The 13,941-nt window shown below is 32.8% G+C and overlaps 1 protein-coding gene across 1 annotated transcript in view; it reads left to right on the top strand.

Annotated features, from left to right (window-relative positions):
* The first annotated feature begins 2,723 nt into the window (after positions 1-2,723).
* The window catches only part of LOC143069494 (uncharacterized), a 213,191-nt gene continuing 201,973 nt past the window's right edge, over positions 2,724-13,941 (top strand). The window contains exons 1-3 of the mRNA XM_076244168.1: positions 2,724-2,891; positions 6,682-6,753; positions 13,815-13,886. Of these exons, the coding sequence (XP_076100283.1) occupies positions 2,737-2,891; positions 6,682-6,753; positions 13,815-13,886 (299 nt within the window). The 5' untranslated portion in view covers positions 2,724-2,736. The remainder of the gene's footprint in view (positions 2,892-6,681; positions 6,754-13,814; positions 13,887-13,941) is intronic.

Raw genomic sequence — 13,941 nt, 5'->3', positions numbered from 1 at the left:
GATAAATTCTATAATAAACAAATAATTATTAGTATTATAATGTTGTTGCGGTCATTGGTTCAGTCATTATTTTAACCCACCATGCAGTAGTAGCCATGCGTCTACTTTTTACAACAACATAAATGCAACGACGCGCTGCTTTCATGTTAACGCGGAAGTGAACGTTAAAGTAAACGCCCGTTAATTTGCTATGTCTACTTTAATTTTGAACGCAGAGTTAACTCAGCGTTCACACGAACAACGCTTAACGCGTTAACTTTTTCCGTGCCTCTACATGTAATGCTTGGTCTGCATCTAATTGTATTAATCAGACAAATAGCAGGAAAAATTAAAAACCAATTGTTCAGAGAACAATTGAAGGTCTTTCCACCAGTTAATATCTCTTTTGATATTAGAATATTAAAAATCAGTCTAAAATGTCAGTTCAAATGGCTTTATGATGTATAGATATGAATTTAAAGCAAAGGTCAAAATCTAGAACGTCAAATTAACCTATGACCTTGACCTCAATTTCAAGGTCACAAACTGAGGATCTCGAATCAAAAGACCCTAGGTCTCTAATATGTATGGTTAATGAATTATATCACTTTACATATAATTTTAGGTATGATAGGGGCAAAAACTCCCATTCATTGTCTACACACCATTTCAACTAAAATTATTAAGTTACGACATGTCGCAACTAACAATTTAGTGAAAATAATTTGTCGATATCTTATACGGTTTCTGGAAATGAGTGGAAATAAGCCAAATTCAAAAAATTAGAATATGACCTTGACCTTTGACCTTGACCTAATTTTCATTTTTTTCGACCAAGGACCTCAAATCAAAAGATCCTAGGTCTCTATCACTTATGGTGTTCCAGTTTAAAATACATTTCAAAATTTCAAATACAAAAAGGGAAATAACTCTCATATGGAGAGTTCATATTGCTTCGGTCGAAATTGGACAAATCATGCGAAGGATATAACGAGCAATTTTATAAAATAAATTTGTCGTAATCTTTTACGGTTGCGAAGGAGTTGTGATCACAAGGAAAACAGTGTTTGGGGAGATAACTCCTACACAGAAAAGTATTCGGTTACGCAGGGTAAATTTCAAAAGTTCATAAACTGTTCGATATCATATACCAAATATCTAAGCGACATATTGCGAAACAAATGTTTATCGCAAGAACAAAATTTGGCGGAAGAAAAAAAAATAATCAGAAGAAAAACAATAGGTCTTTCCACAGAAAAGTGGAAAGACCTAATAAATCATTATAAGAAAACGTGATTTCCTTCTTTGAAGTGCTTTCTCATAATGCCCGAATTCTACAAGATCTCCAATCACCAGCGCTTAGAGGAAAGCACTCTATTTTTAATTTTCGTGTTTGGAATGTATTGAAAATTAGAATAAAGGGGCATCGGTCATATAATCCTTTTTTTAATCGAACGATAAAAGCTATAACACGTATGTTTAAAAGGGAGAAATAAATAAAAGAGAGACGAAAGATACCAGAGGTACAGTCAAACTCATAGATTGATAATAAACTGACAACGTCATGGCTAAAAATAAAAAGACAAACCGACAAATAATAGTACAGAAGACAAAACATAGAAAACTAAAGACTTAGGAACACGAACCCCACCAAATACTGGGGTTGATCTGCGGTTCTCGGCCGGAAGGGTAGGCAGATCCTGCTCCACATGAGGCACCCGTCGTCATTTTTTTTTAAATTATTTATATTTAATAAAAAATTAAAAAGGTACATTCTTTCTGCATAAAAAAAAAAATATGCCTGTACCAAGTCAGCAATATGACAGTTATTGCTATTCGTTTGGTGGGTTTCAATTTTTTGATTTTGCCATTTAATTAGGAATTTTTCTGTTTTGAAATTAGTATGATTTTGAATTACGTTTTTCCACGATCGTATGTGTCTCAAATATGATAACCTTTCGTCGTGAATAGTTGTGTACCTTTGTTTTGTATTTTTGTCACTAATATAGGACCAAGGAAAAAAGGGAACAGGGGAATCTTTTGTTCTTTTCCCATTGTAAGCCTTATATTCAAATTATAATCTAAAAATTAAATGAGACATTTATCAACTTTAAGAAAATTTCAATAGATTGTGTCACTTTCATAAATTTAACCCCAAGAAAAAAAAAGTTCGTTTTGTCACTTTCAAAAGTTTGACCCAAACTTCCGCACACACACTATTTTTAGTGTACTCCGTTCTCATAAATAAACTTTTCCTATACGAAGGTATACAGACGTGCCACCGTAATAATATCAGCCACGGATCTATTTTTTTTATTTAATTGATAAACTCTAAGGGGTATTATGTCTTTTTGAAACATTTTTTCTTCAATTAGGATGATGAATATGATTGGGATAAAACAAAAATTGGTATTGACGAAAAAAAAAGAAGTAAATCTGGTAATTTGACTCAGTAGTAATTACCTATGATGACTAAATTAAAAAAAACACATGCATAATTGATCCGAATGAGAACGTATCGGTAAAGTTTAAATTGAAATATATTAAAAACGGTTGTTCGACAAGTGTAACCATTTCGATATTCAAATATACTTTGATATTATTGTTGAAAATAAAGATTATGATGCATTCACAAAAATACCTGGAGTAGAATGGTAACATTTTATTATTTTTTGACAACACATTCAACACTTATCTATTATTTAACATAATACTGCTTAAATTGCAATTGCTTTTGCAGGTATATCGTAGGAGAAAATGCACCGTGCAGTTGTGTTTTTAATATGCACTGTGTTGAAAATAACAGTCAATGGGTGCCCACTTGGATGTAGTTGTACGGGCACGACGGTTGCATGCGCGAACAAAGATCTAACATCAGTGCCGTATGAAATTCCTAATTCGACAACCGAATTGTGAGTAGTAGTAAAATTTTAGTTTATAGTTTATTTATATAGTATTTTGATATAATATACACAATGCTATTAGTTTCAGTGCACGTGAATCATATGTTGTAAACGTGGTTTAAAAAAAATGCATTGATTATACAGAAATTAAATGTTTTAAGTTTCATATGAGAGGGAAATACTATGGGCCACTCACAATAATGAGACGATCAAACCAGACAAAGCTATGAAAAAACAATACCACTAATATACAAACAACTTTCTATAAAAAATTACACAAAATATTTAAAGGGCATAACCCGATTCTAATATTTTAAATAAAGTGTATGACTTAAATACTTTTGATAAATTTGTAGGTAATTTGCTTTTATTAAGTGGCATTATCTACCCTCACATGTTGTTGATAACCACTTCTCTAATTTACTGTTACAAATACGAAATTAATTGTTTTCTTGGATGTTTTGGTGCATTTCATAATTTCTATTAGCTTTCTGTGTAGTACATTTAACCGTCTCTTTCGGTTTTATTTTAACGTTTATGTATGAAATTCACTCAGGAATAAAATGCCCGCAGTTAAATTACTGTATTAAATTCACTCAGGAATATAATGTAAACGGTACTGTATGAAATTCACTCAGGAATAAATGCCCGATGTAAACGTAACTGTATCAAATTTACTCAGGAATATAATGGCCGATGTAAACGTTACTGTATCAAATTCACTCAGGAATATAATGCCCGCAGTGAACGTTACTGTATTAAATTCACTCAGGAATATAATGTAAACAGTACTTTATGAAATAAACTCAGGAATAAATGCCCGATGTAAGCGTTACTGTATCAAATTCACTCAGAAATATAATGCCCGATGTAAACGTTACTGTATCAAATTCACTCAGGAATAAATGCCCGATATAAACGTTACTGTATCAAATTCACTCAGGAATATAATGCCCGCTGTTAACGCAAGATATGGAAAAGTGTCTGTATCAGTGGATTCATATCATGGGAAGCAGTCTCTGCTTACCCTTCCGGAACACCTGCGATCCCCTAGTTTGGGTCAGGTTCCTGTTGCTTAGTCATTTCATTGTTATATACATATACACATTCATGGATCTACTATCCGTCGATACCTGTATCTGGCAAGGACATGTTTTTCTCTGACTGATTATGGCGTCTCTACATTAAAACCAGTTTATGTTTGATGTGAAGTTGTTGGTGGCTTTGAATTAGCTTCCAGTAACTGCGAGTAATCTTAGATCTGTACTTAGTGTCTTTTTGTTGTTTGTATAAACAAGTACCCGGCCACGATGAATTATTTTACATTTGTGATGTCGGGGCCTTTGACTTTGCGGTATGGGCTTTGCTCATTGTTGAAGGCCATACGGTGGCATATAACTGGTAAAGTCATATATTGCATCTCTATGATGTGTCGTATAAATATTTAAGACTCAAACGACATATAAAGACTGTTAAAGCAGTAACTGCCAAGACTAAAATGTATACGATCAATTCTATTTCTTAAAAAGCAATCATAAGATAAATATGTAACCGACTTTTCAATAATTGAAATGACAGAAACTATCCGGGTTCGTGGTTTCATGTTAACAAATCAACGCTTATCCATCGTATCTGTGTTATATAAACTACTAATTTCTACATTTATAAAAGAAAGAAGATGTAGTATGATTGCAAACGAGACAACTGTCCACAAAAGATAAAAATGACACAGACATTAACAACTATAGGTCACCGTATGTCTTCAACAATTAGCAAAGCCCATACCGCATAGTTAGCTATAAATGGCCCCGATATGACAATGTAAAACAATTCAAACGAGAAAAATAATGGCCTTATTAATATAAACAAAAATGAACGAAAAACAAATATGTAACACATAAACAAACGACAACCACTGAATTACAGGATCCTGACTTGGGACAGGCACATACATAAATAATGTGGCGGGGTTAAACATGTTACCGGGATCCCAACCCTCCCCCTAACTCGGGACAGTGGTATAACAGTACAACATAAGAACGAACTATAAAAAGGCTCAACTCATCAGATGGACAAAAATACAAGTGGACGTGACCTGGTACTTGTACATTCCGACAACAAGAAGACACTAGTAACAGATCTGAGAGTACTCACAGTTATCTGACAGCTAGTTCAAAGCCACTAACAACTAATAAAAATATCATGCATCTAAGACTAAACTATCAATTCGTACACATCCAACATCCAATGGATTTAGTGTAAAGACGTCATAAACAGTCAGAGAAAAACATGACAGTGTGCAATGCCAAGTAACAGGTATCGACAGATTGTAGATCCTTGAATGTGTATATGTATATAACATACTAGTTATATTTAGCTTGTTTATAATTAACTTATAACAAAGTCAATATTTAAACCAATAAAAACAATATTCAATTATCGTATTACAGTGTTGAATAGATAACCTTTTAGAATAAGTTTATTTAAGGGAGCGATAAGTTTACAAGGACCATTTTTAAATTTCCGGGCACGGTTAACAAAATTTCCGTAAAAATGAAGATGTGCTATCCCGTTTGAAATAAGTTTTCTACAGGTACAACCAAACTTCAAAACCAAATCTTTATATCTATGGAAAAAGTTAGTAAAGGTTTTAAGTTATTTATGGTAACGATATCCCTGATTTAATAATTTACCAGTAATACATAGATTGCGTTATTTAAAATTAAAAACCGTCACACTGACGAGGATTGTCCTGTCATTGACAACGTTGACCAGGTCTCATTACAGCAAGCTTTTTAAACTTTATTTTATTATATTTCTGTATAAAATGGTATAATCTTCTCATATTTCAAATTTCAGAGAAATATTTTGAGAAATAAAAGTGTAATTAGCAATTTCATTTGGTCCTGCCATTGTCGAGGTTGGTCATGTCAGTCAGTGATGGTCATGTCACTTTTTCGAAAGTTTTTGAAAAGAAATCTTTTTTTTACAAAATTTAGTTTTCAAAATATTTCATATCATTTCATATTTAAAATCTGAGATAATTCCTTTGCAAAATATAAACGTTATTAGCATTTTTATTTGGTCCTGTCATTGTCGATATTGGTCCTGTCATTGTCGATATTGGTCATGTCATTATCAGAGTTGGTCATGTCATGTTTTCTAAAGTTTCTTACAAATGTTTTAATTTTTTTTTCTTAAATCAATTTATCAAATGATGAAATCTTATATTTCAAATTTGAGATCAATCAATCCTCTGAGAAATGAAAAAAAATATTAGCATTTTTCATTTTGTCCTGTCATTCGGTCCAGTCACTAGTGTAACCCAACTTTAATTAAGATGAACGTGTCATAAATCTTACAAAATGTTGCAAAAATTCCAGAAGGTCAGGAACAAAAAAAAATATTCTAACGATACACATATTCCAATGAGCAAAAACAAAACGAGACTTCCAAACACGAGTCTAAATTAAACGGACAACGCAATGGATAAAAAAAACACAAACAAACAACAGTAACATAGGAAACAGAAGAATGAACAACACAAAACCCACATAAAATTTGAGGTGATCCCATGTGCCCTGGAAAGGTAAGCAGAACCTGTTTCCCGAGAACATTGTAATTGGTAAAATAGAAAAGAAAGAAAAGAAAACATTGTACAAAAAACGTTATCTGAATGTATGGGTATCAAACGCCAAACTTAATACGCCGAATTTAAAAATTGACTTTATTTTTTGCCAGCCATCTTTTTTTTTTCTTGTTATTTATAACACTTTATCAATATGATGACAATTTGCAGGGAACTGAATGGCAACCGAATTACCGAATTAATCGCAACTGTATTCCAGGGATTGGTGGCTCTTGAATTCTTGTAAGTGAATTAATGTTTATAACAAATGAATTGCTACCTATTTGTTGCTTGTTTGTTGTTGCATTATATCTTAACTTTTTTTCTTATATATGAATTCAAAAGTCCTGCAAACGACTGTTGAATCTTTTCAATTAAATTATTGATTGAATAATAAGCTATTAAAGCTGACCAGTATATAAAGTCTGAAAATGATTTGTTGAAATAAAAGAGTGGTATTAAGTCATAAAATATACTGAATCAACTTCAAATTTAATCCAAATTCATATTTACCTCATCTAAAATGCATAATCAAGTGAACTACAAAATCAAAGACCTCAGACTACTATAAAAAAGAAGATGTGGTATGATTGCCAATGAGACAACTATCCACAAAAGACCAAAATGATACAGACATTAACAAATATAGGTCACCGTACGGCATTCAACAATGAGCAAAGCCCATACCGCATAGTCAGCTATAAAAGGCCCCGATAAAACAATGTAAAACAATTCAAACGAGAAAACTAATAGCCTTATTTATGTAAAAAAAAATGAACGAAAATCAAATATGTAACACATAAACAAACAACAACCACTGAATTACAGGCTCCTGACTTTGGACAGGCACATACATAAATAATGTGGCGGGGTTAAACATGTTAGCAGGATCCCAACCCTCATCCTAACCTGGGACAGTGGTATAACAGTACAACATAAGAACGAACTATAAAAATCAGTTGAAAAAGGCTTAACTCATCAGATGGACAAACATGCACGTGGACGTGGCCCGGTACTTATACAGCCCGACACAAAGAGACAATGAACAGATCTAAGAGTACTCGCAGTTATCTGACAGCTAGTTCAATGCCATTAACAACTAATAAAAAGATCATGCATCTAAGACTAAACTATCAATCCGTACACATCCAACATCCAATGGATTTAGTGTAAAGACGTCATAAACAGCCAGAGAAAAACATGACCTAGTGCAATGCCAAGTTACAGGTATCGACAGATTGTAGATCCATGAATATGTATATGTATATAACATACTAGTAATATTATTTAGTTAGCTTTCAATTTACTGATAACAAAATCAATATTTATACCAATAAAAACAATATTCAATGATCGTATTACAGTGTTGAATAGGCAACCTTTTAGAACAAGTTTATTTAAAGGAGCGACGTATAACACAGAGATTGGTCACTTCCCTTGTTAAAGAAGTCTCAGACAAAAACAAAACTGAATTGAATACAGTTTGTTCAGAACTTGTTTGAATAATGGACAACAATGAGATATTTATTATTCTGATATCAGAAATAATCTATAGTATCAAATTAGAATGCAAGTTCTTTTTATTGAGATAATCAATTTAATCGCATTATTTACTTTAATAAAAGCCTCATGATACTATCTGAATTTACAGTCATGATTTAGCTTGTCAACATCTCACTTACTTTAAATACTTAAGTTAACCTGTTAGTAATAGAATAAAGAGATGTGCTATATGATGAGATAAGATAAGATATTTTTATTCCAATTAAAGGTCCCATGAAGAGCAACGTCATGTATTACAATGATTTTTTTTATAATTGACACAATAATTTTGATATAAATCAAATTAATATCAATATAACCATCTAAATTCTTAGATTTTAACCACAGCCAGATCAGAGCCACACATTCATTTGAAAAAATAAAGGCATAATAATCAAATATATTATTAACAGGCAAATATTCTCAACATATCTCATAGATAAAGCAATATCTGTACTATACTGATATTGTTTTCAGTTCAAAACATTTATCATTGTTTATTAATATAAATTGCAACACTTTTCAATACCTCTAGGTTTTCTTGAACAAAAAGCCAATTAAATTTGGCACTTTTGTTTACCATTTCAAAATGTTTACAACCTATTAATATATTATAATCATAAATTTTTTTTATCAAAAAGTTATAAAGGGGACACTGAATTTAAATATGGTAAAATTGCCAATGAGATAACAGTCTAGAAACTATCCACCAGAGTCCAAGTGTTTGTTAGCAGTTAAATTATAAGTCCCCTTACAGACATCAACCATGAATAGATTTCAAATTAATTGTTTTCAAGCAAGTGAGGAAAAAAGAGTAATACTAGCTTTTTTTTTTTAATTAACAAGAGAATATAAGAAATAATACTATATATATATATATATATATATATAGAGTCTATACGAATCTACCAACCAGTAAACTTAATAGGTATTGGATCATCAAAATTGACAATACTACACAAACAGGAAAAATTATATGACTCTGAAAGATTGTGTAACAATACCGATAAATAGATGGAAAACAAAACACTAAAAAGTGTTGAATATCATTGCACAAAGATGGAAAAACTGAACAGATGATATAAATTATACAATAATTGCAAATATTTCGGCTCAACAAATGGCCTTCTTCGGTGACAAAAGTTTTAACAATAATGAGATATAATGTATAAGGTGTAAACATAGATCACTAATAATACAGGTAAGTTTTGGTCGATTGATTTTAATCCAAAATCCTGAATATAAAAATATAAACACTAGACTGTAAATTTAATTATTTCTTTCTATTGATTCCATCTGGATGGAGGACACCCAGTGTTTTTATCCAAAACGTCTCCCGATTTTCTCTTTGCCTATGTTGCCATGTACAATCCTGTTCGATCACAAGGATCTTCATGTGATCAAAATCTTTCAGATTGTGATCTGGTAACCTGAAATGTTGGCTGACAGGAATATACGGTTTTTTTGTGAGGTCACTCCTGTGGCCATTGAGGCGTTTGTGAAATGGCTGCATAGATTCACCAACATATTGGAGACCATATCTAGGACACTCAAGAACGTAAATCACGTTTGAGCTTTTGCAGTTGACATTGCAGAAGATCTTGTATGTCTTTTCTGTGGTCTTACTGTGAAATGTTGATGAATGCTGCAATTGGTTGCAACATTTGCAGCGCTTATCCCCACAAGGCTGACAATTACCTACAGTATGGTTAGGTTTGGAAAGGTCAGCACGGACAAGTATATTTCTCAGGCTGTTAGGTTGTTTGAAGGCAATCATGGGAGGCTCAGGAAAGATTTTGGATAACTTCGAATGTTTCTCGATTGCTGTCCAATGATCACGAATGGTCTTGAAACTATTTCTCAGGCATGGATGGTAGGTGAGCACACATGGGATTCTTTTACTTTTCTGTTTATCTTTGTAAGTTAGCAGACTGCTTCTGGGGATGGATTCCGCTTTTCGAAAACTATTTTTGATGTTTTTGTGTTTATATCCCCTTCTTTTCAAATGTCCTTTAAGCTAGCACCCTCTCTGTAGGTATAATAAACACAGATATATACTCTAAACCTACAGATACTCATCAATACTTGTCGCCTGAAAGTTGCCATCCCCCACACTGCACGAAGAGCATTCCATACAGCCAAGCTCTAAGAATAAGGCGAATCTGCTCCTCTGAAGACACTGCAAAACAACGTCTGGGGCAGCTTAAAGGACATTTGAAAAGAAGGGGATATAAACACAAAAACATCAAAAATAGTTTTCGAAAAGCGGAATCCATCCCCAGAAGCAGTCTGCTAACTTACAAAGATAAACAGAAAAGTAAAAGAATCCCATGTGTGCTCACCTACCATCCATGCCTGAGAAATAGTTTCAAGACCATTCGTGATCATTGGACAGCAATCGAGAAACATTCGAAGTTATCCAAAATCTTTCCTGAGCCTCCCATGATTGCCTTCAAACAACCTAACAGCCTGAGAAATATACTTGTCCGTGCTGACCTTTCCAAACCTAACCATACTGTAGGTAATTGTCAGCCTTGTGGGGATAAGCGCTGCAAATGTTGCAACCAATTGCAGCATTCATCAACATTTCACAGTAAGACCACAGAAAAGACATACAAGATCTTCTGCAATGTCAACTGCAAAAGCTCAAACGTGATTTACGTTCTTGAGTGTCCTAGATGTGGTCTCCAATATGTTGGTGAATCTATGCAGCCATTTCACAAACGCCTCAATGGCCACAGGAGTGACCTCACAAAAAAACCGTATATTCCTGTCAGCCAACATTTCAGGTTACCAGATCACAATCTGAAAGATTTTGATCACATGAAGATCCTTGTGATCGAACAGGATTGTACATGGCAACATAGGCAAAGAGAAAATCGGGAGACGTTTTGGATAAAAACACTGGGTGTCCTCCATCCAGATGGAATCAATAGAAAGAAATAATTAAATTTACAGTCTAGTGTTTATATTATTATATTCAGGATTTTGGATTAAAATCAATCGACCAAAACTTACCTGTATTATTAGTGATCTATGTTTACACCTTATACATTATATCTCATTATTGTTAAAACTTTTGTCACCGAAGAAGGCCATTTGTTGAGCCGAAATATTTGCAATTATTGTATAATTTATATCATCTGTTCAGTTTTTCCATCTTTGTGCAATGATATTCAACACTTTTTAGTGTTTTGTTTTCCATCTATTTATCGGTATTGTTACACAATCTTTCAGAGTCATATATATATATATATATATATATATATATATATATATATATATATATATATATATATATATATATGAGGAAATAACTTATAGTTAATTGCTATTAATAAGTATTGCAATATGCATTGTGTTTAAATGCAATATCAGTATTTAGTTCTATTATAATCTTTAATCAATCCTAATTCTATCTTACTTTTGAGATATAGTTTTTCATATGTGACGTCATTTTTCTGCTCTTTCAGAAATTTCATAAATTCAAATGTGACGTAATTTTTGTGCCTTTTCGCCATCGTATGTGACGTCATTTTTATGATTTACTGCGTTGAGGCCTGGACTGAGTCGGGTGTGTCTATTCTGTGTTGGTCTTTGCATTATGTATTCGTGTTTGTTTTCTGTAATGCGTTAATACTTCAGTTTCATTAAGTATATCTGTTATATTCATTTGATAAAATTTACTGTTTGCAATAGCATTAATTGTTCTAAATAATAAGGATGTTCTTATCCCAAGCATAAAAACATAGCCGTATTTGACACAACCTTTTTCAACTTTTGATCTTCAGTGCTGTACAACTTTCTACTTTTTTCACTTTCGATCTTTTATATCTGGGCGTCACTGGTGAGTCTTGTGTGGACGAGGCGCGTTTTTGGCGTATTGAATTTTAAACCTGATGTTTTTTGTTATCCATTAATCATGTGTTTCTTTGTCTAATACGTTCTCCTATTTATTTGTATTGTAGTCCTGTAATATTATGTTGTCATTTCAATGTTATATTTAACATAGCCATTAAAGTTCGAGGTTTGGCATGCCACAAAACCAGGTTCAACCTACCATTTTTTCCTTTAAAAATGTCCTGTACCAAGTCAGGAATATGGCCATTGTTATATTATTGTTCGTTTCTTTGTGTGTTACATTTTAACGTTGCGTCGTTTGTTTTCTCTTATTTTTTAGTGTAATTTCACATTGCGATAATACGTGTCACGGTACTTATCTATCCCAAATTCATGTATTTGGTTTTGATGTTATATTTGTTATTCTCGTGGGATTTTGTCTGATGCTTGGTCCGTTTCTGTGTGTGTTACATTTTAGTGTTGTGTCGTTGTTCTCCTCTTATATTTAATGCGTTTCCCTCGGTTTTAGTTTGATACCCTGATTTTGTTTTTTGTCCATAAATTTATGAGTTTTGAACAGCGGTATACTACTGTTGCCTTTATTTATCACTGTCAGTTTGTTGAAAATTTATAAACTACTGTTGCCTATACGGTAAGATGTTAGTCTACTTGGGTCTAAATCCCTATATTATATTTATCAAAATCGAGATCTGTCTATGGTGACAAAACAAATTGTTTAATATAAAAGAGAGGCGAAGGATACTAAACATGGTAAAGGGATTTTCAAACTCATCAAAGTATAAAATAATTGACAGCGCCATGGTTTAAAAAGAAAAAAACAGACATACACAGTCCACAAAACATCAGATAAAAATAAAGACAAAAACTATTTGCGAATTTTTGGTCTGAATTGACTAGATTTACTAAATAACAACTCTAAGAAACGATTTGATAATTGCAATATTTATAGTACTCGAGTTTTGAATATTGAATGAGTTCTGTCAATTAACATCTATTAACCAAATGATAACACTGCATAATTCATTATGAAAGCAAACATATATCGTCGTTGAGAAACGGGTGCCACATGTGGAGCAGGATCTGCTTACCCTTCCGGATCACCTGAGATCACCCGTAGCTTTTGGTGGGGTTCATGTTGTTTATTATTTAGTTTTCTATGTTGTGTTATGTGTACTATTGTTTGTCTGTTTGTCTTTTTCATTTTTAGCCATGGCGTTGTCAGTTTATTTTCGATTTATGAGTTTGATTGTCCCTTTGGTATCTTTCGTCCCTCTATTACAAAGTTACGCCATGCGTAAGGTTCGAGCATCGACTGTAAGCACCGTTGTTCTAATGCTTCTTGTATGCCTCTAAATGTAAAACAATTAGATACAAAGGACATCTTAAGATGAACAATGTGTATTTTTAATTGATATTGAATAAATTTCAAGTCAACACACTACAGAATATATACAGGTAGATAAACAAGCGTATGTTTATTGTCATCTAAGCATATGTTTCTTACGTCGTAACTACAATTCCCTTTCCTTTCATGAATATGACCTACCAAATGAGACTATTTACCGAATTTGTTATGACATGAGCAACACGACGGGCGCCACATGTGGAGAAGGATATGCTTACCCTTCCGGATCACCTGAGATCACTCCTAGTTTTTGGTGGGGTTCGTGTTGCTTATTCTTTAGTTTTCTATGTTGTGTCATGTGTTTGTCTGTTTGTCTTTTTCATTTTTAGCCATGACGCTGTCATTTAATTTTCGATTTATGAGTTTGACTGCCCCTCTGGTATCTTTCGTCCCTCTTTTATAAGCAAAACCATTAATACACAACGAATGCATCAGAATTAACCATTTTTTCGTTGAAAAATACAATTAAAAGTTCCATGTTTTTTTTATTTTTTAGAGATTTAAGCGACAATCAAATAACTACAATACAAGAAGGAACATTTCAAGACCTACCAGCTCTTACCACCTTGTATGTATATCTATTGCAATATTTAATGAAGAAACACGTCAGTCTTCTTTGACAT

This window comes from Mytilus galloprovincialis, chromosome 3, assembly GCF_965363235.1.
Source record: "Mytilus galloprovincialis chromosome 3, xbMytGall1.hap1.1, whole genome shotgun sequence".
Classification (NCBI taxonomy): Eukaryota; Metazoa; Mollusca; class Bivalvia; order Mytilida; family Mytilidae; genus Mytilus; species Mytilus galloprovincialis.
Note: the sequence above shows the minus strand (reverse complement) of the source record. Positions and strands in the feature narration are given on the sequence as shown.